Here is a 24261-nt window from a genome sequence, read left to right as displayed (position 1 = left end):
TAAACCATGAAAGATGATGGAATGGAACTTTCTTGTCTCTCTAGGAAGCTGGGAGAGCACCTTCTCTTTCCCCTGATGCAACTAGCTATTTATAGCGACTCAGGGGTCTATTTTATCCTCCTTGTGTGCACTTTGCTTTCAAGTACATGAAAGACAGCAGAGGACCCTGGATGAGAGGCCCAGTCCCTTCCTTTCTCCACAGAGAGAGTGGTGTCGGGATTCTGTGGGTGGAGAAGCAGTCAGAGTCAGGAACAAGAAGGAGAAGGTCATTTTCCTCTGTTGTGACTGAGAGAACAGGAAGATGTTTGGGTTTCTCTGGGTGACTTGGCCAAGTCAAAAAGGATTTGAATCCCCGACAAGGGGACAGAGGTCTTTCACTAGAGAAAGCCACTGATCAGCACTGGGAAACTATTTGGGGTGACCAGTCTCCCAGTCACTTCCTTCCAGATGGCCTAAACCCTCATGGGGCCATCCAGCTCCCAAGATGGTCAATAGATTTCACAAAAGGTCTGGAATTTTCTATGTTAGGAACAGTTATCCCACCTCTTCTCATCAGCAGCGCTCCCCCCGCCCCCCTGGGTTGCAGCAAACCCCACCATGGTCCGCAGTGGCCTCCTCCAGCTGTTGCAGCTGGCATCGCCATAGCAATAGTAGCAGTTGCTGTCACGGCCTCTGCCAGTCACTGCTGGAAATCAGGGCAGGGTGGGGGGAAGGGCACAGCCCCTGAGCCTGCAGGGAATCATGTAACATCTCAGGGAAGCCAGTCCCAGTACAGCTCACACTTCCTTCCGTTTTAACTCTGTTTGTCTAACCAACAGAACGAACAGAAACACACAAAGGGACACATAGTAAAGACATCTGGGGGTGGCCACTGTATATCATCCATTGAACAGACCAGGGAAGTCCAGCGCCATATCACACGGATCCTGGACACTGGATCAGTGGCTGTGATCATCCTACTGCTCCTTTGTGTGTAAATGAAGACACCAATTACCAAACTCCTGGAAGAGACAGATCAGGTGACTTTTGATCTTGTTCCCTTTTGGGCTGGAAGTGTCAGATTCTTCTGAAGCATTAGTCAGCCCTCCATCAAAAGGAGTCCTGGGGCTCTGGAACGTCTCAGGTTGTGCACTTCCTGGGATTTCCTTGACCTCTTCACTCTTACCCACGCTGAGATCTCTGGTGACTTGAGGTCTGGTCTCTGGGGAATCTCACTTGGGCCTTCAGAAGTGCTGTGAGGCATCAGCCAGAGAAGACCATTCAGACACAGATTTAAGCCAATAAAAAGTCTTTATTAGGCAGCCAATGACTACGCTGGGTGTTCAGGACCTCTGTGCAGTCCCAAGCTTTTCTCAGGGTGAGCTTTTAAGCACAAAAAGAACCCCCTGGGTTGGCCCACCTCAGTTAGCAAGAACAGTTAGCCAGAAGCAGAACTACATAAGCCAAAAAGCAATGTTAGTACATTTAGAGACTTTCCCAGAACTATGGACTTTGATGGATTAGGTCTTTGCTCTATTTTTGACAGGCTTTGCTGCCTGTACACTGGGTTCCAAGGCCTGAATGGTTCTCCCATCATGGTGTCAGTTATGCTAAGGTCTGGGGACCTGTTACATGGGTTATTAACAAAGGAAGAGGACATGAAAGTATAAGGGGGAATTTTTGTAGAGGGGAGAGTGAGTAGAAGAGGACTTGGGGAATATGACCAAGACGGTATGCATATATGAAATTGATAAAGAATGAATAAAAACATTAAAAAAAACACTTCTCGGTTCTTTGAAACTAAACAGACCATCTCTCCAGCCCCCGCGTCTGTGATCTTGTTTCCTGATCCACACCTTTCGTGACTCCTAATTTCCGTTGCTATAAGTCCTCCTTCTGTCACGCATCACAGCTTTCCCAAAAGTTGACTCCCAGATGCTCATAAAACAAAGCCCCTTAGTGTGTGATGGTGCTTGCCTTTAATATCAGCAGAAGGGGTGGGGGAGAGGCAGAGGTGGGCAGATCTCTGTGAATTCAAAACCAGCTGGGGCTATACAATGAGACTGTCTCAAAAACTGAAAACTAAAATACCTGTTGGCCAGGCCCCTAGAAGCCATGGGATAATAAATAAGAAATAAAAAAGAAATCTCCGTTCATGCTATCACCCCAGGGAGTGCATTAGCAAGGGATCTGGTCTGCTGAGGGGCTGAGGTAGCCTTTCTTTAGGTGTGTATGTGTGTGTGTATTTTGCAGTGGGGTAGCTGAGCAGTTTTGGAAGGTAAGCAGCAAACGCCACCACAGCAGGGTTGCATTGCCCTCTCGTCAGAAAACCAGTCTTTCTTTTCTGCTTTGGAGGGTTGGAGGTAGAAGGAAGGAATGGGGCACGATTCCTAGGACAGAGCAGGTGTTCATACAAGGCTGGCCAGCATCTTACAACCCGGAATTGTGATGTTGGTGATGACCTGGGGTTGGGAAGCGAAAACGTACAACATATCCTTTTGGGAGGCTACTGGGACTCTCAAGCACCAAGTGACCAACAAATGATGTTCTGTCAAAGCGTGGGGAAAACAGATGAACTTTCTGAAAACCAGCAAGAAGGTCACTTACCAGTGAATATCCCTCAGGGATCGCAGGCACTCCACCTAGGATGTCTTATTATCACAGAGGTCCTGTCTGGCTTTAGTGCAGGCAGGGAAATGAAACCTTGGAGGCTCAGAATACCCATGGGTAGAGTCACGCAACCCGGAGAACACCCAGGCACGTGTGTGTCTGCTGTGAGCCGCAGCTCTGTCGGACTTGGAGTAGTTTTCCACTCGCCCCCATCTGTGTGCACTAGAAGGTCTGATTTTGTTATTCTGAAGATTTTCTTTTCTAAATGCATCTTGCCTTTCTCAAGGCAGCTCATTGTGTGCAAGAAAATGAAAAGGAAGCAGTGCTAACAGCCTGAAAGACCACACCCTTCGCTAACAGCCTGAAAGGCTACACCCTTCACTTTCCTATAGTCTTCGTATCCAAAGGCCTCAAACTCAGTGACATTCCACACGGGGGAAAAACGTTCCCACAGGCCGGGCGGTGGTGGCTCACACCTTTAATCCCAGCACGGGAGGCAGAGGCAGGCGGATCTCTGTGAGTTCGAGACCAGCCTGGTCCACAGAGCTAGTTCCAGGACAGGCTCCAAAACCACAGAGAAACCCTGTCTCGAAAAAAAAAAAAAAAAAACAAAAAAACAAAAAAATGTTCCCACAGACTTCTACAAGGTGTCAGACAATATTTTCCTTGATTGACCCACCCCCTGTTCTGTGGGGTAGCCCCTCTTTCAGACCCCAGGATGCTTATATCAAAGTGTCCTCTAAGGTTCCTTACCTGGGGACAGACAGCCTAAGACTAAAATTGTCCTGTCCTTGAGAACAGGAGGGTAAATTGTTAAAGTAAAAGCCTCTGGCCTTAAACACAGCTGCAGGGCATTTTCTCAAGGCCCGGAGGTGCTACTTCTTCTCTGGTGACAGAGACCTAAGCTCAGTGGGAAACGTAACCTGGAGTTCAGAGGTGAGAAGTCCAGCTTTGGAGACAAGGTTTAATCAAAAACTCTAGTTGACTGTGTTTCCTGGGTACCTCGCCGTTATCTCTATTACATCACATGTCCTTATCCTAAGGCGCAGTTTCCACTGCTCTGGATTCCCTGTTGTGAGAACTCTGACCTCCTTAATGAGCTTCCATAGGTTTCCGCTGGACGTTTTGACGCTGTTTGTCAGTCAGCCCGTCTGTCTGTGTATCTCACCCCCAAACAACATGCTCCCTGCGGGAGAACTTGACCATCTTAGTAGATTCCCCGTGTAGTCGAGATTCCTTCCCTGCCTCAGTGCTGAGGTGAGAAGAGTAGGCAGCCCTTCTATCTAGAACTATTTAAAGAAAGAGACAGGCAAATATATCCATTGTAAGCTTTTTCTTTTTTTCTTTTTTAGAATTTAAGCTTATGAGTATCTATGCCCACTATATTCATAATTACAATTTAATATCTGCATACAAAAGCTATGTAAAAATCCATTTTCCCAAATATACAAATTTTCTTTTTGGATAGTTTAAAACATTTTGATCACAGATTCCAACAATTTTAGGCTGAAAAAAAATATCACCAATCTAGCAATAGCACTTAACACTGTCTGCAAAACACAAATCTTCCACTGACTGTAAACCTCTCTATTCTGTACCATTTGTTTTTCCTGATTCTCAGGGCAATGAAACATTATGGAAAAAAGAATCTTCTCTGACGAAAGCGCGGAGAACGACTTTGGCTATATGATGTCAAGTGAAAGATGCCAAGGTCACAAGGAACAACCAAAGGGACTAAGTGACACAAGGCCACATGAGTGCGCTTGTGCCCTGATCCCCTCCCCATCCGTGCATTGGCTGGCTTACAGCCTCTTCCTGTGTCTCACGTTGTGCTCTCTTGAGTACTGTCCCCCTCAGAGGAGAGACTCACATTTGATTGTCTTGTGCAGAAGGTGGGTCAGCTTGCGCTGTGCAACATAAAGCCACAATCAGTGTTCACCTGCACACTATTGCTCCTGAAGGCGGCATTAATTAATGTGGAAACACACGAGAAATGTGTAATTTTTTCATGTGCAAACATTTATACAGCACAGTAAAAATTCTGGGATAAGGCCAAACCTTTTTTCTCCCTAGCCTTTTTTTGTATGTGTGTGTGTGTGTGTGTGTTTTTAATGTCTTTTTTTTTATTTTAAAGATTAAAGTAAAATGTTTCAATTGTAAAAAATACACACCGGGCAAATCCTTACCTGGATAATAAATATCTACATCACAGTACAATAAATTTCTTCTCTATAAAATTTAAATATGGATCAGTCTATCACTATCAAAAGAAACACTATGCTAATGTTTCCATATTATTAAAATAACAGGAAATTGTGAGCTTATTAGAGGACCTGATGCCATCGCCATTGGAAAGGGCAAAGAGATTCAATTGTCTGTCATCTCTCATTTTGAGGAGGACCTGTGGTTTGGTTCTTCACTTAAATTAAGTTCATGAAAAAGGTTTAGCCTTACAAAATGCTGGCTACATCTCAAAAACCATAAGACTGATTTCATAATTCATGACTCATGCAGCAAAAGGTCAATATGACACGGATAGGTTTGAGTTCCACAGAACGAAGATGTCTTACCGACAATGACATGCTCTGAAGAGGCCCAGCAGGTCACAAGGCCGGGCTGGGGAGGGCTGAGTGTGAGGAGATCAAGGCTTGGGCGCCAGCCCGCAGGTTAACATGAGAAAGGACCCTGCAGAGCGGAGCCAACCTCGCTCTCCCCGAGATTGCACTGGGAGGGAGGTGGCACTGGGGCCACAGGCTGGGGACGCGCTGGGCTGAGGCTCCCACAGGGCGCATCACGGAGGACTGAGGCTCATCACACTAGAAGAAGCTCAGAGGCGGCACAAGGTGTTTTCAGCAGAATCAGAGGAGAAAAATTGTTCTTCTTTCTTCCAGTTTCTGGAAGTTCTGCACATTGACGCTGAAGTGCAAAGTGCACTTGAAGGGACAAACACACGTATGCACACATGTGCACACACACATACATACACACACGTCTTTTGCATGTGCACGGCCTTCTCATCCATACCTATGATTTGTAAGTCAGCATCCCAGTAGGATGGGCATGTTCTCCTTGACTGGAATGTCTCCCCACAGTGGGGCAGATGCGAGGGCTCTTTCCACCACATCCACACTTGGTTTGAAAGTCTGGACAAGATTAGAAGAAAAACGCTTTGTAAAAAGAAAAGAAAAAAAGTTGGGAGCCAATTCCTCAAAATCTAATTTCATAAAATGGAGTTTCCCGGAGGAGGGTGTGACTTGAGTCATTCTGACCGCCTGCCCTTCTTATTCCTTTCGCCAGAAGACTGAAGCTCGCGTATCTTATTCAGTATGAATGTTCCGCCTTCAATGTTGCATACAGAGTAGGACCGTGTGCTGGGGCTGACCGGGGCTGACCAGATGGCTGAGGGCTGGGCTAGTGCTCAGTGGTCGTTAATCCCCACAGCGCCCTGAAAGACCCTGGGTCCAAAACCCTGCAGTAGTGCTGGAACCCAGGTGTCTGACGTCCTTTGGAAACCGTCAGAGTTGGGAAACTTCCTTGGAAACGCTGGTGTCCCAGGACTCTGTGCCCCTGCGCTGGACTCACCTGCGGGCTCCCCCTCTCTCCTCTTGGAAGGAGAACTTGCCTCACAGCAAGCTTGTTTTTATTGTCTGGACAGAGGTCCTCCGGGAGAGTCGACAGAGAAAACAGATGTTTAATGAAGTTTGTGAGGGAGGAGGCTGGCTACAGGCTGTCTGGGAAAGCAAACCCTTGACAGATGTTTGAACATGAATCAATGGGGCTTTTTGCTTCTATTTTAATCTCTGCACCAAGTCCACAGCGCATTCTGTCTAAGTGTATTAATGCTGGAGCGTGCCTTCTCCTGAGGCTATTCCCACGGATTCTGGGGACTTTCAAAGCTGCACCTTCTCTTCCAAGACCATTCTGCCTTCCTCTGAGGCAAATTCTCATTTCAAATAAAAGCCAAATACATTCCTTAATTGTGAGTGGGCCTTGCTTTTTGTCTGATAAAGCTATGCATTTGAATATAAAAGGACTAGTTCAAGGATCACTCTCCCCCCACTTACTGGAAAGTCATCCAACAGAGAAAGTAAGAGGGATTTTAGGGGACTGACTTATTTATGCAGTAAGAAAATTGGAACTGTAAGGCCCTAAACCGACCAGGCCGTAGAGCACGACCTAGAACTCTGGTGCCCTGATGCCCAGTGAAGCCAAGAATGCTCCGAAAGCCTAAAAGAGGCAAGTGAGTGTCCTCACTCTTCACAGTGACTTTCTGTCCTTGGTTTTCTAGGTAACGCTTGCTGATATGGCTTGTTTTCCCCAATATTTCCAGGATAAGGCAGTGAAAGGCAGGCAGAGGGACAGTTTGTATCTGTGATGTCCGTGAAGAATGGGGTACATTCAGTTGCATGGGTACATTCTTTGCCCGTCTGCAGAGAAGTTGTCATGACTTGGTCATTGGGGGTAGGTTGGACAGCAGTGGCGACGGTGTGTCGTTATGCATGGTCAGCCGTTGTTTTACGGGGACTCTTGGCCAGTGCAATGATGTACAAAGGTACAGAAGAGCTAGCGTTTAGAGAGAGTCAAGCTGTTTACCCCCACAGAATGTGGCGGGGAGGTGGGGGCTGGGGGGTATTCGTGGATAACGTAAGGAGCTTATGAATCCGAGACTGGGGAGAGCATCCTCCCGTCATTGGACAGCCTAACACCCATGAGGGGTGCATTTCCTTCGAAGCAGAATATTCCTGCCCTGATCTTTTTCCAGGAATTTTGTCAAACGAGACTGGAACTTCAACACGTGTGTCTCTCCCTGATCGGAAGATCTAAGCCATAGGGAAATGCCATCAGCTCAACAGACAACCTGGATAAAGACCTTGGTGAGCTGGGGAAAAGACTGGCTCAGAGACCACTAAAAAGAGACAGCGCTTCTGTAAACAGGCTTGAGCTTTGTAGGAATGGCTTGTGAATCTATCCAAGCTGTGAAGACGCCTTCCTGCTCGAGGGAATACACCACGTGCACTCTGGAAACCATGCCTGAAACATTGATACGGATTCCCAAGCTCTATGGACAGGCTGAGAAAAAGATTGTCCTTGTGGCCTCGAACCAGTAAAACACCTGCCCATCTTCAGGTCATGCTCTTGTCCAGTGTGAAGGATGTCACAAGGCTACAGAGGGCTACGGGAAGGAAAGTTGATTCCTTATGGTGTGGCTATTCCCGCACGTTCCAAGTCACACTGCTTGGAGAGAAAGGGCGCTGGAAATGGTGAGCTCCTGGTAGCATCTGCTCCTACCCTTAGACACTGAAAGCCACGCCCAGCCCGGGGGGGGGGGCTTCCTCTGCCAGCTCCGCCCTGCAAACATCAGAACTGGGTCAAGATGACTGTGGTCTTGGTTTTAAGGCTTCTTTAGTCTTCTGCAGTGCCATTTGGCTTGCTTGAGTCTCTCTGACCAGGGAGGGACAGATGGGAGCTGGTGATGGCTTGGTGCTGGTGACATAATGATTGTCCCCCACCCAACCCTTCAAAGCATTCACAGTAAGGACTGGTGAACAGAACGCAGCAGTTACAAAGACCCACATTCCAGAGACGACGTCATCCCAGGCCGTGCCACTGATGACCCACTGACCCCCGACAATCCCACCCGACACAAAGAAACGAGGAAACGACGACGAGAAGGGCTGAGGCAGAGGCGGGACGAAACGACACCCAGTAGCGCGGCAGGAATGACAAGAACCTGTCCAGTCCACTTAGTCCTCAAAGACTTCCAAGAACAGAGGGGGGAAGAGCTCCGTGGGGCACTCCACCTTCATGTGGAGGAAGCGGCTGGCGTGGCAGGCTCCAATCATCCGCAGGTCTGTCACCTTCATCAGGAGTTTGGGCCAAAAATGTGTCACATGGTGCTTTCGGTAATTGATATAGTGTTCAAAGGCCAATAGGAAACTGTCTTGGTATTTCTCGATTCTCTCAACGCAGGCCAGTCCTGGGCGATCTGAGGGGAGGAAGAAGATGGAGATGAATTCAGAGGTGGAAGGAGGGAGCTTGCCTGATTCAATTCCAGATCTGGGGACTTCTCTGCTCCTAGGAATGAGTGAGAACGCAACAGGGACTCTAGAATACCAGAGGACAAGGTGACAGTTGAATGGACAGCTCTGGTTGGGGGTGGGGTGCAGTGTTGGTTGAGATGGGTGTAGAGCTGGTGGGATGGGGTACAGTGTTGAGATGGGTAGATCTGAAGGTGGGGTGCAGTGTTGAGATGGATAAACCTGGTGGGAGGGTGGGGTCCAACTTCCTGGCAACCACAATGTGAGCAACTTCATTGACCCCATGCTCCCTTCCATGATGTACTTCTTTACCACATGCCTGACAGCAATGGAGCCAGCCGACTGTGGGCACAGCCTCTGGGACTGTGAGCCAAGGTAAAACTTCTGTGCCTCAAATTGGTTTTACGAAGTGCTCCGTCATTGGTGAAATGAAAACACACACAGCTGCCATCTCTATCGGTTCCCTTCCATTACTGACTTATCCCAGAGGGAACGTCTTATTACACAGCAATAAAATCCATTTTTCATAAACAGATGATAACTATGAAAACAAATGCATGGAGGAAAACTTATCAAATAATAAACATTTCTTTACTAAAGGCAAAGGTTCTTGTTGAAGATTTTTGTGCCCTTGAACACAAGGTAGCAAGTATTGTAGGGGTGTAAAAACCAGACTAGCACCATGCTAACTCTCTCTCTCTGACTTATTTAGGGCATACAGTCAGAAGAAATTACAGAAGAAATAGCTTTTTCCATATGTAAATTAACATTATTTCAAAGGGTTTTTATACCAATAGCGACTTAGTCAAACTTTGCTTTCATTCCCTTCAAGAATACATCCCCAGACAGTTCCATTTCCATTTCAGTGGTCACTGTAGAGAGAGGCCGTACTACAAAGGCAGCCCACAGAGAAGCTTCATGCTTTATTTCTCCGAGTCCTCTGTATTCCCTGAAGGATCCAGAGCCAAGTGATCACTGGTTGTAGCCTGGATACCAGCTCTGCAGTTGCCCAACCGTGTGACCTTCCTCCAGTGGGGGCCAAACTCATGAAGCCACTGAGGTCCTTGCAGAATAAGTCTGGTAGCCATATTTTATATTGTATATGGGATCACATGAGGTGACATTGAATTTGCTGGATTCTTTTGGTTAAAAGAAGTCACAGGCAAGGGGGTTATAGAGGGTGAGAAGAGCAGATATTGGGAAAACGTAGTCCCCTGGAATGTCTCCAAAGTCACCAAAGGGAGTGCTGTGTGCCATTCTGTCTGTATTTGAAACTTTTCACAAAAATAACTTAAAATATTATTGATTTTAAAATATCTTCCATATCTAAATTTTATGTAGGAAATGAATTTCTAGGTCAGCTTTAAAATACTTCGCGAATTTCAGCTTGATAAAGAATTGTCAAGGTGTCTGTGACCCAGGTTTTGCTACCGGCCAATAGACATTTTTTGGAGTCTACTAAACACTGGTAAGACACATCTGTGACCTCAAAGTATAGTTAGACCAGAGAGCAGTCTGGGTAAGTTAAGCAGATAGTGACAGAACAAAATGACAAGCACCAGAGGAACGAAAGTAGGTTTTGAAAGGAAGAGGATGGCCGGAAACAATTTTCTATATTTCAAGACTGGCTTCCCGAATGCAGTGCGCTTTGCATTTATTTATTGTGAGGTGAATAAAAAGAGGATAGTGCCAGTTCCATCATTAACCCTCCACTGTTGGGAGCTAGAGCTCTGACGGGCAGCCGGGCTTGGTTAAAAAGATGGCATCATCATGCCGATGCAGAGGGGTGACCAGTGAGGTAGAATGTTGAGTCGGGGCTGGAGCTGGAACGACTTGGCCAATGGGATGTGGCTGTAGTGACACCGTGGGACTTAAGTCTGGTGAGCTTTTGCTTGCATGTGCTTGAACCCCTCCCTCTTGGGACCCAGCAGCAAGTAAGAAGTCTGAGCCCTCTTCTAGAGGAAAGGCTGCCAGGAAGGAGAGACTTCTGTAGCTGTGGTGGTCCATGCCTCAGCTCCAGCTCTGGTTATCTTGGCTGTCTGAAGCACTCCACTTTGGATTGGCGTGCTGTACGGTAAGAGGCATGCGTTTCACAGGATGGTGCTGTCACTTGGAGCCGTACTTAGTACGGCTGGTAAAGCCGGAATCAGGCAGGGTGGATGAAATATCTGCCCAAAGGGGATCACTTTATAAGGTTTCTGTTGCCCCCACCCCACTTTCCCTATCTGAACTGGGCACCATGCCAGAATTTCCACAGTGCTTGAGCTAATCTTCACAGTGATACAGTGAGGTAACTATTCTAACGTCAATTTTATTTAGAGACCTGCAAACTCAGGCAGCTGGATGGTTAACAATGCTGGTTGGGGCTTATTAGGAATGTCTTGTGGGTGAGGCGAGGGTCTGAAGCTAGCTCGGTCAAAATCTAAGACGGAGAGAACACACACTTCTGAAATACCACAGTTAGGACTGTTTCCATAAGCGGTTTCAATGAGCATTTCACCGAGAGGCCAATGTGGACTCTGGAATGGGTTTCATGCCAGCCAGAGCAATATAGCGTAAGACTCCAATTATCCAGCATTCAGTTCCCTGTCCATTGCCCCTTCTAGTCTCCCGCTGAAGGACAGCTGGCTAAGACTCTGTAGCTAAAGGGAGACAGACAACCCACTAAGTGAATTAGCACGGACCCTGGAGGCTCCAGCTCTTTTCACATCCACTGCGAATCTCGGTGCACTCACCTGAAGACATCAGCAGGACAGCCTGAAGCAGGGCAACTTCCGTGTCATCCAGGTTGAAAGACGACAGAGACATGCCCAGGTCAAAGATGGCATCCGACACCACCCCAAGACCCCCGTTTTTCAGCTGGCCCCGCGTCACTGCCATCTCCCCGTTCAAGGTCAGAGTCTCGCTCTCTGGGTCGTAGCGCACGGCAGCTCGGAGGGACATGATCTCCATACAGCAGCCTTTGAGGAGGATGATCTGATCTTCACATGGCAGCTGAAAAGAAGCAGACGCATCAGCACCGAGCAAGAAGACAAGCGCCAGCCATGGTGTTGGCACAGCACCTAGACAGCCTCTGCAGCCAACCTACGTCTGCATTCTCCGAGTCCTTCTTCTCTACCTGGGGTGACACCTACAAGCATCTTTTTAGTGGTTTGAGACAGAGTCCCTGTGGTGTGCTGGCTGGCTTAAAACTCGCTTTGCAGGCTACACTGGCCTCAAACTTGTGGCAATCCTCCTGTCTCTGCCTTCTGAATGCTGAGACTACAGGTAAGTGATACTTTGCCCAGCCTTCAACTACTTTAGAAAGAAATGTGTTTGAGTGTTTTGCTTGCCCATATGTCTGGAAGTCAGATGATCTCATCGGATCCCTTAGAACTAGAGGTAGAGACAACTGTCAGCTGGTATGTGGGTGCTAGGAACTGCACCTGGGTCCTCTGGGAGAGTAGCCAGTGGTCTTCACTGCTGAGTCATCTCTCCATCCCTGCCAACCACAATTTTTAAATCAAAAAAAAAAAAAAAAAAAAAAAAAGAAATTTAAGCCCTGGCAATGCTGAGCATGCATGGGCAGCCCATATATGGTGGTTCTGTTGAACTTGTCCATATTGGGTTTCATGGTCTAAGTTGATGAGGACGACTAACCAGGTCTCTTCCTCAAGAGCGCACCAGATCTCATTACAGATGGTTGTGAGCTACCATGTGGTTGCTGGGAATTGAACTCAGGACCTCTGGAAGAGCAGACAATGCTCTTCACTGCTCAGCCATCTCTCCAGCCCCAAGCTAACTAATCTCAATAGTTTAGATTGATTTTATCACAGGTCTCCAACTGGGGTGCAGTCACTCGGTGACTGTTGGTCACCCTTTCATTTGGGAGTTTGTACTGTGTCGTTCTACAAGAAAGGGGCATAGTTCATGCCTCATCTTTTTTTTTTTTTTTTTTTTTTTTTTTTTTTTTTTTTTTTTTTTACTGTTGGGTAGCTCTGTAATTGAGCAAGAGACCTGGCCAGTCGCCCTCATCAAAGTAGACCATGAAACCTAATTCGGGCAAGTTCAACAGAACCACGGTATACAAGCTGCCCATGCAGGCTTCAGCATTGCCAGGGCATGGATTTCAGTTTTCATTTCAGCTCCGCAATCACCTGCTGACTCTGCTCAGGTGGTAGCTGCACTTTCTGTTTTTTGAAGGACATTTGCTTCCAAGTGTCTCAAGAGGTACAAAACTAGAAGGCTGCAGCCAGATGCAAGTGACCACGGCTACCCAGAGACGTAGAAGCTTTGCTTATGACCCACTGGCAAATCAAGGGCAGAGGTGAAGCCAGTATTTAGGTGCTGTGGCTCCTGTGTTTCTATTCTTAGCGACAGACATCGCAGTCAATGGACAAGCAAGTCTTCCTGCTCAGATTTTAGGGTCATCTAAAGTTCACTTGGTCACATGTTAATTAGAGCTTATGACAACGGGCTAAGGAAACTTTACAACAGAACTCTGTGGGACAAAATAGGAAAAATAAAAATTTGTTTTCTGGGGTTGGAAAGAAAGTTCAGGAAGAATTCAAAACTGGATCATTTGAAAGGGTCCAAGTAATGGTTACTACTTGGGTTTCATTCCAGGATTTATACAGTCATTTTAATAACACATTTAGCAACACGGTCACAGTAATACAGTAAGGGACATTCCAGTTTCATTCACGCTTATGGAAAGCAGACGCTCAGAGTGTCACATGCCAGTGTGTGATGGCACAGGGGTGCTTTATAGATGGGGCTGGATTTGAAGCTAGCTCTATCACAATTAAGGCCAACACACACTTTTCAATTCCTAAGCTATGACGAAATTTCCATAAACAATGAATATGCAAAATTGCACATGTCTAAGTCTTCCTTGAAACTTGTGCAGTTTTTTTTTTTTTGGGAGACGGGAGCTTGTGGAAGATTAGTTGAAGATGAACTACATTTATTTATGTGGTGGAATATTCATTTAATGATACAAAGATGTGTTGTAGCCTTTTGTGTTCCATTTGTTTAAATCTGTGAAGCTGTGGTATTTTGCTTGTTCAAAACACCTGATTGATCTAATAAAGAACTGAATGGCTAATAGTTGGGCAGAAGAGAGAAACAGGCTGGGATGCCAGGCAGAGAGAATAATAAGAAGAAAATGAGAAGAGGAGGAGAGAAAGAAGGAGAGGAGGGCCAGGGTCCAGCACCCAGCCACCCAGCCAGCCAACAGAGTAAGAAGGAAAGAAAGAGATCTAGAATAAAGTGAGGTAAAGGCCCAGAGACAAAAGGCAGATAGAATAATTTAAAGAAAAGCTGGCTAGAAACAAGCCAAGACTAGGCCTGGTATTCATAAGTAAGTATAAGTCTCTGTGTCTTTACTTGGGAGCTGGGTGGTGGGCCTTCAAAGAGCAAAGAGTCAAATAAAAACACAAAAACACAACAAAACAGAAAACAACTGTGGGAACTCTTGACTAGTCCAGTTTAGGTTCCCGTGTGAAACTGAAAGCAACCCCACTGAACTGCGTGGAGTGCGTGAGCTGTCCACACTCTCGTTCACTGCTCGGCTACTCACGGGACCACTTCACCTGTAAACTGCTTGTATTTCTCTACCAGAAAAAGGCGTCCACACCTGTCAATTCCGCCACTTAGTGATTTGCTTTTGTCTAGGTCCCGACTTGTACTGCTAACTACATCCTTGGGTTCCTGATTCAAGGAGGGGATGGGAGTGGGAAGGCTGAGCTGGGTTACAGTGAATGGGAGGATAGGCCGGAGAGGTCTGCAGGATCCTGGTGAGTCTGTAAGATGCGGCACACCTCTCAGAGGCACTTGCCACAATGCCCTCGCTGTGAGAACGCTCCAACCACGGCCTGACAGGCAGTCCCAGGGGCCCTCAGTCTTCCTGTCTCCTCAGAAGATCATCTGGTAGAGGCCACAAATGACACGCTCCAGTAGGGGTTCTTGGGTAGCAGTTGTGCCTCCCAAGGTCCTGGTGTACCACAGCCATGTTGGGGGGTCGCTAGGATCTTGGCAGAATAGGGACCACAGGCACAGTTCAAATGGCAGAGACTGCCTGGGGTATTCATTCCCTCCCTATGGAGCTAGGGACCACAAAGTTCATCTTCCTCTCTTGGGCTTCTGAGAGGGATAAAGTCTAGCAGAAGCCTGGATGACCCTGAGCAAGGCTGCTTCTGCTTCTTCTTTTCTCCTTCTCCTTCTTCTTTTCTCCTCCTTCTGTTTTTCTGTTTTCTTCTTCCTCCTTCCTCTCTTCTTCTTCTTCTTCTTCTTCTTCTTCTTCTTCTTCTTCTTCTTCTTCTTCTTCTTCTTCTTCTTCTTCTTCCTCTTCCTCTTCCTCTTCTCCTTTCTCCTCCTCTTCTGCTTTCTTTTTGGAAAATTTGAGATGAAAACATAACCGCATTGAAAGATGGGATCCTGATGGTGAAGTATGTTACATTTCTGACAGGAACTTGGAAAGTTAGGCTTGCAACAGCCCTAGATGGGACAGTCCCAAGCAGCTTTTTACCCACGCCACTGAATTAAGTGCACGTAGGCTGCTGTGAGTGGAGGTAGAGTCTTCTTCCGTTCGTTCTTTATAAATTATCTCAGATATCTCTTCAGTGATTTATGCAAATCTTATATTAAAAAGTTAACATTAAAATTGGAAGAATACTTGTGTATCTGGTGAACTAGCTTGATGTGGCAAACTTAAACTCAACAAAATTCTTTTAGCGTCTATGAGCTGTAGCCAACACACACACACACACACACACACACACACACACACACACACACACATGGTGGCAGGGGAAAGGGAGGGAGGGAGGAAAAGAGAGAGAAAGAGGAAGAGAGAGGAGAGCCAAGAACAGAGAACCAACCCAACAGATGAAAAGGGCAAGGGAGGGAGTGTCAATAAGAACGAGGAGAGACAGGAGACTCCCGGCAGACAGGCACATGCCGGGAACCTTAAAGAGGTAAGAGAACTCTCTGGTCCTTCAGTGGCATGCCAGGGACCCACCCTTAGGAATGAGGGCTGTGAGAAGGGCAGAGTCACCAGAATGTTCGCCATGGCTAGTTTTATGGTGAAAAAATGGAAATGAGTGGACGATCCAATGAGAATGAGTCTACATGATGGTAGGGCAGATTTTTGGAATGCCATGTAACCATCAAAGTCCCCTAGTAAAAGGATATTTAAATGATATACTACTATTGAGAATAATCTGGGTCAGTGTCTCTAACTCTCAGGCTTATGAAGGGGGTGGCTGTACTGTGCTCATGAGATGCACCCTTATTGCTGGGCCCATTTCTCTAATAAATTAATAAAGAGCAGTTTTGTAAGTAGAAAGCAGGTTCTTGGTGTTTAGTAGATTTTATATTACACACACACACACACACACACACACACACACACACACACGCTCCTGCCCTGGCTTTCTGCAATGATGGAACAGAAGTGTAAGTTAAATAATCTCTTTCTTCCCCCCAAGTTTGTTTACTTGTATTTATTTATTTATTTATTTATTTTCAAGGCAGGGGTTCTCTGTAGCTTTGGACCCTGACCAGGAACTAGCTCTTGACCAGGCTGGCCTCGAACTCACAGAGATCCGCTTGCCTTTGCCTCCCGAGTGCTGGGATTAAGGAGTGTGCCACCACTGCCTGGCAGGATGACACTTTATATGTGTGGTCCTGTGTGAACACCCCAAGTCCCCTAAGAGATAACGCTGCAAGTGTCATTTCATCATTTTCAGGATGATGTGACTCAGGCCAGAAGACACCAACGCATATGATTCGGGTTCTTGCCCACACTCTACGGTGCTCGGTGCTCACCTGCTGCAAGCTGGGGCTGTCAAAATGGGGTGAGCTGAGGTGAGGCAGGAGATGTGCTAAGGGAGGGAGGAAGTGTCTCTGAGGGAAAGCATGGCTGTGATGGATGAGGGCAAGGGAATGAGCTTTGAGGAAAGACAGAAGCAGTACAGAGACACTGAGAGCCTTGAGCTGTGGGGGCCATTGACTTCTGTTCTTTTGGATTAAGAATCAACTGCACGGCCATAGAAGGGGTATAGATGTAAGTTCAAACCTTGGCAACCTACTCAATAAGCCAATTCATTCTCTCTCTCTCTCTCTCTCTCTCTCTCTCTCTCTCTCTCTCTCTCTCTCTCACACACACACACACACACACACACACACATACAATGATGGCTGAAGAGAGAAGACACAATTGGAGGACCAGCCTTTCTTTTCTTCTGACAGTACTGGGGATAGATCCTGGGCCATGCATACAATCCAAGTGCTCTCCCACTGAGCTGCAACCCTGCCGGCATTCTCATTTTCCACGGACTCTGCGGTCCTACCATGAAGCTTGGCTGATTACTGTTAAACGACACCCCACACTTTTGGTAACCAATGAACTATCATGAAAAGTGGCCCAGAAGGAAGAGCCATTTCCTCACCTCACAAAACATGGGCAACTTTTTGGCAAAATCCACCACTCTGGTGATTGCTGGTGTGATGATTTTTGTGAAATGGCTGAAGGCTTCCAGGTCAACCTTGCCACCTTCTGGGGCATTCACGATGGGTGCTTGTCCGATGTCTTCCGGCTGAGGAGGAGAAGTGAGAACAGTTTCAGTAAAGCTGAAGAAACCTTGGTTAATCATAGCCCCCTTACCGCAGGGAAACAAGCCCTGTCACTTCCGGTTGCCTCGCCTGGAACTTTCACGTCGCTAATGCCTTTGAGCAAATGCCTTGGCCGTAGGCCACTAGGGATAATGTTCACAGGCTTGTTGAGGGAGAGAGAAGGGGCCGGGGAGAGGAGAGAGGGAAGGCAGGGGGGAGGAGTGGGAGGAGGAAGGAAGTAGGGTAGGGATCTGGGTTGTGCGTTGGCACAAGGAGTCACACTCAGGCCTGGTGGTGGGAATTCAGTTTCCTGGGATGGCACATTCGGAACACCGCTGTGTTCTGGGGTTGTGCTGGGAAAAATGAGTGCAGTGAGGACGGTAATGGAGGCACATGAGGGGTGAGCCCCAACAAACTCTAGGGTTCCTGTTTTTGCTTCTGCCTCAGTGCCTGGAGCTCAGGCTCCTTTCCCTTGGGTCTCGTGGACTCCAGTTTGAGATGGTGGTCTCGGGTGACCACCGAGGGTGACTATCCCTTAGCCCACGGTAGGAAAACTGAATTGTATAAACTGAGCAAACCTTAGGACAGGGTGGGACATCTTTAATGTCCCCAGAGTTATTCTTCTTTGCTGTCTGCTTGCTCAGAGGCAGTCCAAGGCTGAGCTTCTCAGCGTGGACAATGGAATGGCTGTCATTTGGGGATGTTCTCAGGTCCGCCTTGGACCTGACTGTTCAGAAGCATGGTTTTAGCCTGGCTCCGGGTGACCCATGCATGGTAGATGTCCCTAATCCACAAGCCACGCAGGTCCTCAGTTCTGTCTCTCCCTCTAGGGTATCTTGTGCTGTCCCTGTACTTTCTGTGAGGACAAGCCTCTTCATTGGCCTTTCTTGTCTCTGTGACACTAATAACCACCATTTATGCATGGCCTAACAGGACACCGATACCAGCCTCCACTTTTTTATCCCACATGTCTCACAGAAGTCCGGGCCTTTGGAAAAGCCCCAAAGCAGGCAAGGGAAGCATGTCTAAAACCTTGGCACACTTTCTGATGCCTAGAAACAGACAATCTTTTCAGTGTTCTTTGGGATTTGTGTCACCAAAGAGACCAGAGATTCATGGCTGTGGGATGGTGGCCATCTTTGTCCAATGCTACAGAGAACGGATACCAACAAGACTTGGTTTCTCTGAGATACCAAGTGGTGGGCGTGGGGAGTAGGTGGAAGTGAATGGGTCAGAGGGATCCTTCCCTGTTTGTCCTGTAGCCAGTGGCAGGACTCTGTGGATTAGTTATGACAACAGTGCCCATAGCCCCGAGGCAGGACTTTGTGGCTCCAAACTTCACTGCCCTCCAGATTTCTAGGCCTTATTCCCCATGCTTGGATCCAGAGCCAGGTGGGACTGAGGACCTGCGTTTCTACAGAGGTCATGGGAGGTGTTGCTGCTGGTAGTCTGGGCCCCTCTGAGGATGTCAGACTGTCTGTCAATAGGCAAGTTCATCTTGGGGCACCGCAACAGTGATCTTTCTCCTACACCCTCTTAGTGGTCATATGTCATAGGACAGCAGCTAACTTTTACCCTCAAGGTGCCAGTATTTTAGGGGCCTCAGGGGTAGCCAGTCCCTGCAAGCCTGGGGAAGGATTCTGGAATGTGTGAGTTCACAGAAATGTGGGCAGTGATGACCTCTTATGATCATCTGTGTGTCTTTTCCATTGTATTGTTTTGGTGGTAGCGAGTGGATGGAATGGGGCTCTGCCATGTTTTCATAGTGAATGGTGACATTCGGGATTAACCAGTGGCGTGGCTTTTCTGAACACAGAGAGGGTAGATGGAGCGATGACGTGTACAAATCCCTGTCCTACTTCGTGTCCTTGCCTGAGTTGAGGGAAAGTGTCCATCAGGCCTCTTTGGGGGGCACTTTCTCCTGCATCCTGAGAATCTTGCTGGCTTGGATAGTCCCTTCTTGCCCCGATCTGGAGGCTGCTCTTGTTTCCCTGTGTTTTTCACAAGCCCGTCCTGAAGACCAGCGGCCAAAATGAGCATGGACACATGGGACCATGGTAGGGAGGTCTCAGTGAAGCACACTGATATTATATATATACACATACACACACAAGCACATATACATACATAATACACACATATGTGTACATACATGTAGGGACATCTCAGAACAATATATTTTTGTGTATATATACATATATATATACACATATATACATATATATACACTCATGCATATGTGTGTGTGTGTGTGTGTGCTTGTGTGTGTGTGTGTGTGCATATGCACTGGTGTATGTCATGTGTTTATGTGGACACACAGAAGCCAGAGGTTGATGTCAGGTGTCTTCAGTTGTTTTCTAGACAATGATGATGATTATCATGAGGAATTTTAATTTAAATTTAAAATTGATATTTTTATTTCATGTTTGTGGATGTTTTGTCTGCATGTATATGTGCGCTATGTGTGTTCCTGGTGCCTGCAGAAGCCAGAATAAGGTATTAATTAGATCCCCTGGGACTGGAGCTACAGATGATTTTAAGCCACCATACGGGGAGTACTGAGAACTGAGCCTAGACCCTCTAGAGGAGCTGCCAGTTTTCTTAGCTGCTGAGTCATAACTCCACCCCCAGATTATTTTTTGAGACAAGGTCTCTCAGTGACCGGGGAGCTCACTGATTGAGTTAGGCTGGCCAGTGAGCTCCAGGGATCTCAGCACATGGAGTTTTAGGAGTGTGTTGTAAGAAAAATAAAGTCGCAATGCTTAACCAAGGGCTATAAACAGGACCGAGGCCTGATAAAACAGAGGGATGGTTACTGGGCTGGGGAAGGGGTGAGCCAGAGGGAGAAGCAACTGGTGACAGTGGCGGTTCGGGCATGCTGAGGCGGGCTGCAGTATGGGCTCGCAGTCAGACAGACAGAAGTGGAGAATTTAGGAGGATGCACTGGGTGCGGGCTCAGAAACGCAGAGTGGCCTGGGGTTCAGGTGTGTGTGTGGGCATTCGTTTCTGCTCAGCACTGGGGAAGTAGGAGTTAGTTACACAGCCCTCTGCCAGCTGGCTCTCTGTGTTGAGGTTTCCTTAGCATTGTTCGAGGTAAGTAGGAGATGTGGCCGGTTGGCCTTGTTTCAAATGGCTGGCAGGAAGCCAAGGACGTCTCAGCTTAGTCTGGCAGCTCTCTGGCACTGGCAGAGTGGGATTCGGCCAGGTGGATGAGTCTGCTCATACCGTTACAAAGCCATGTAGAAGGGCCCTGACACATTCGGGGTCTTGGGGTCTTGGACGTGACTCCAGGCTCATACTTCCTGGGATGGGCGAGCGTGGTAAGGGGTGGGGAGATGCCAGGCACCACTGTATCCTTTAGGTCAACAGTTTTGCACCATTTGAGATGGTTACTAGGCAAATGAACTGTAGGTGTGTGTGTGTGTGTGAATGAGTGCGTGCATGCATGTGTGTGTGTGTGTGTGCGCGCGTGCATGCGCGTGGCAAGGTTGCCCAATTAGGAAGGATTAGACCCAGGCTCCACTGTCTGTGCCCATACAGCTAGGCTCTCCTGCCTGCTTCTGATTTGGGGTGACAGACTGTATGATCTGACCACACAGACCACAAATGGACCTATCTGACTCCCCAGTCTGTGGCCCCTCGGACACTGTACAGCTGAGAATGTGCCACTGGGGGAGAAATAGGGCAGGTCTGTCCTGACCCTCTAAAGGTCACACTTCGTTCTTGTCCGGAAAGCCTGCCAGTTGCCCCCCTCGAGGGAACTAGAGAGGAGGGAACTAGAGTGTCACCAGACAAGACAATGTACACGGCAGGCTGCAGTGGGCGTGGGCTCTGTGCCACCGAGAGGGTAGAAAGAAGTCCCCCTCCTCGGCCCACTTCTGCTTTCCACGACAGTGCCTTCACTGCCGAGAACATTTCCGTAACTCCGGAGATGGAAGTAGAAGGAAGAAAAGCACAAAAACAACACGATGGAAAAGCTTGTGGATGTGGGTGGACAGCATGGTTTCAGGTTCATTATGACACGGCAGGGATTTTGCAGAAGTTCCTCATTCGCCAAACACTCTCATTTTCTCAGACGGAAATGCAGATCTGAAAACCAGATCAGCCCCACTATCTCTTTGTGTGACTTGGTCGGAGCCCGTCCTTAGGGGACACGTGAGGAAGCAGCTCCTTTTGGGGATCAGACCCTTGTTCCTGGTAAAGGAATTGTGTGGCTCCCATGACTGCACATGACGACTTAGGGCCTGGCTTAGCCACTTACTATCAGAGCATCCATAGATGACCTTGGGTTTAGTTTTTGTATCTGCCAAATGGGGATAGCAGCTCCCTCCAGCAACCTCGGAGTACTAGGAAGTCTAGTTGAGAAATGGATGGTGAGGGCTTTCACTGAAAACCCAATAAGCAGCCACAGATCTGAAACGATCTGCCTTGTTTCTATACCTTCCCCATTGCTATACTCTTATTCCCTGGCTCCTAGACCCAAGCTTTATTCCCAGATAAGCATTTCTACTTTGACAGGAAAAAAAAAAAACAACTTAGATCCACGGGGAGGTACGGGAAACTGTGGTCTGGTTGTAAAACAATAATAATAAAATCATGAAAAAATGTATCAAAAATAAAAATAAATAAACAACAACAACAACAACTTAGATCTGTAGTCTGAGCCCCCTTCCTCCTCGAGATTCTGCTGAAGGGGGTATGTGTGTGGATTAGCCTCGGTGGCTGAGTATGTGCTCTGGGAATCTGGCAGAGGTGGGCAGGAGAAGAGTAAGCCAGCAGGTACCAGAATTTCCTGAGGAGTCGTTCCAGCCCTGGCCTCGTTAACAGGAAAAGCACCCTGAGGTCGGAAGCCTGGGAAGCTGCTCCGGGCTCCCCTGAATGCTCATCTGTACCATCGCCTCCGCAGCCCCCATCCCTGCCCCCTCTGGCCAGCACGACCCTGGCTCCGGCTCCTGGCCTCTTTAAGTGGCACTTGCCCAAAGGGAAATGGGGGCACTAATGGCAGAAGGGTGCAGAGGACCCTTAAACCAAGGCAAAATGGAAGCATACAGGGATAGTGAGCCTGGCAAGGAAGCTTACCAGAAATTTCCGCTTCTGCTTCCAGTGGCTGCCCTGGGCATTGGTGGCCACGTGGGCCTCGGTGACTGTCTTGATGAGTTCCCACTCCTCATCGGTGGGCTCGGGTTTGTGCCCAATGGATTTCTGCAGCTCTTCCCGCCGTCTCTTCTCACGGTTCTCCTCTATCAGCTTCCGCTTGGCTAGTCTCTTGCTGTCATCCAGCACCACTGTGGGGGGACAGGGGAGAAGGACCCGATGATAATACGGAACTCGGAGCAGACTGTAGGTTCTGAGCCTGGGGGCCCTGGGCCTAATGGCTTAGAGCAGTGGTTCTCAACCCCCCTAAAGCTGCAAACCTTTAATACAATTCCTCATGCTGACCCCCAACCATAAACTTACTTTGTTGTACTTCATAACAGCAATTTTGTTACTGTTATTAGTCATAATGTGATTATCTGTGTTTTCCGATGGTCTTAGGTGACCCCTGTGAAAAGGTCACTTGGCCCCAAAGGGGTTGTGACCCTCGGGTTGAGAACCATCGGCTTAGAGGTTCACACTAGACAAACTGCCTCTGATTAACCACTGCCTGACATGGGTCCAGTGTCAAGCTCCCAGTGCCCAGACCAACTTTCCAAAATAGAGCTAGGAAGAACCTGGGCACCAGGAACTCAGCCCTACAGAATGCAGTGCCCCTAAAATTAGCAGCGGTGAGACTTAAACTTGAGAGATCTTTTGGGCTTTCTTGAGAAATCAACCCGGCTGCCATCTGCATTCATCCCGGGGGCTTCTGCACTTCCAGTTAAGGAAGCCTTCTGGAGTAGTGATGGGAGAGACAAGGAGGGAGGGACCAGGGAGAAGTATGCCAGGTGTTTTTCCCTATTCCCCTTCACATGTTTTGAGGCAGGGCCTCTCAATGAACCTGAAGTGTGCATGCAGGCTAGGCTCCTGGCCAGTGAGTCCCCCAAATCTACCTGCACGTGTGGCCATGGCCGGATCTTATGTGCTGGAGGTTAACTCAGGGCCTTTTGCTTTCATGGCAGCGCTCTCACCCCAGCATCTGCCTGTCTCCAAGACTCAGGTTCTAGATGACCTCAGACAGAATCTAGTCCATCTTCCCCTTTTCATAGAGAGGGGAACGGATCCCAAGGCTGTGACTCGCTTGAAGTCACACATCAAGTTCATCGTAGGGATGACCCAGGACGCTTGCCTTCAGTTCCTACAACTGGTTTTCCTCGGGCCATGTCAAGGGCAGATGTAGCAAGAAGAAGAGAAGCAAGGTGCCCAGCTAATTCACAAGCAAACCCAGATGATCTCACTAGGATTGAATCTTAGTCACAGGAGTGTCTGCTAACGTGGGAACTATGAAGCGGTCCTGTGAGGGTCACATCCTAAAGGCTCACAATGCTCAAAGCTTTATTGCCCAAAGGCTTCCAACAGATCACACTGTTGCTTTTGACACCTGTTACAGACTGGACCTGGTTCTGTACGGTAGGTGGTGATTGCTCGAGCAAGAAACATGAAGCTTAATTCTGGAGTCACATCCCTGGTCGGTGGTAGGTCTGGGACTTGGGCAGAGGTTTCCCTCCCTCCCTCCCTCCCTCCCTCCCTCCCTCCCTCCCTCCCTCCCTCCCTCCCGTTTTCCCTTCCTCCTTTCATCATATAGGTCACAGGGATTGAGTTTAGGGTGTCTGGCTTGGTGGCAGGTGCCTCTTCCTGTTGAAACATCTGGCTTTCCCTGAGCAGAGGTTTTATACGTAGAAACTTGAACCTTTTAAAACACCTCAGAAGCAAGAAAAAGACCTCAAAGCTTATATCCACCCTGTTTAGAGGGGCCTTGAGCATCTTCAACCCCACAACTACTCACATCTTACACTTAATAAAATAATGAAATGGCTACTTAAATAACAGTGGTTTGGAACAGTGACATATGTTTTTGGGTTCAAGCTATGGCCCAAACCCTTTAGAGGCAGGGATGCCCTGG

General features: G+C 47.9%; 1 protein-coding gene across 9 annotated transcripts in view; it reads right to left on the bottom strand.

Moving 5' to 3' along the window:
- Window positions 1–3871: 3871 nt before the first annotated feature.
- Window positions 3872–24261, bottom strand: part of Thrb (thyroid hormone receptor beta) — a 326708-nt gene continuing 306318 nt past the window's right edge. For all 9 annotated transcript variants that reach the window (XM_050140634.1, XM_050140632.1, XM_050140635.1 and 6 more), the window contains 4 exons: window positions 22302–22507; window positions 17060–17206; window positions 11363–11621; window positions 3872–8575 (listed from right to left, as the gene is read on the bottom strand). In XM_050140634.1, coding sequence (XP_049996591.1) covers window positions 8334–8575; window positions 11363–11621; window positions 17060–17206; window positions 22302–22507 — 854 coding nt within the window. In that variant the 3' untranslated portion in view covers window positions 3872–8333. The remainder of the gene's footprint in view (window positions 8576–11362; window positions 11622–17059; window positions 17207–22301; window positions 22508–24261) is intronic.

Source organism: Alexandromys fortis, unplaced genomic scaffold, assembly GCF_014885135.2.
Source record: "Alexandromys fortis isolate MF-2015 unplaced genomic scaffold, M_Fortis_MF-2015_v1.1 scaffold_46, whole genome shotgun sequence".
Lineage (NCBI taxonomy): Eukaryota > Metazoa > Chordata > Mammalia > Rodentia > Cricetidae > Alexandromys > Alexandromys fortis.
This window is presented reverse-complemented; position numbering and strand designations above follow the sequence as displayed.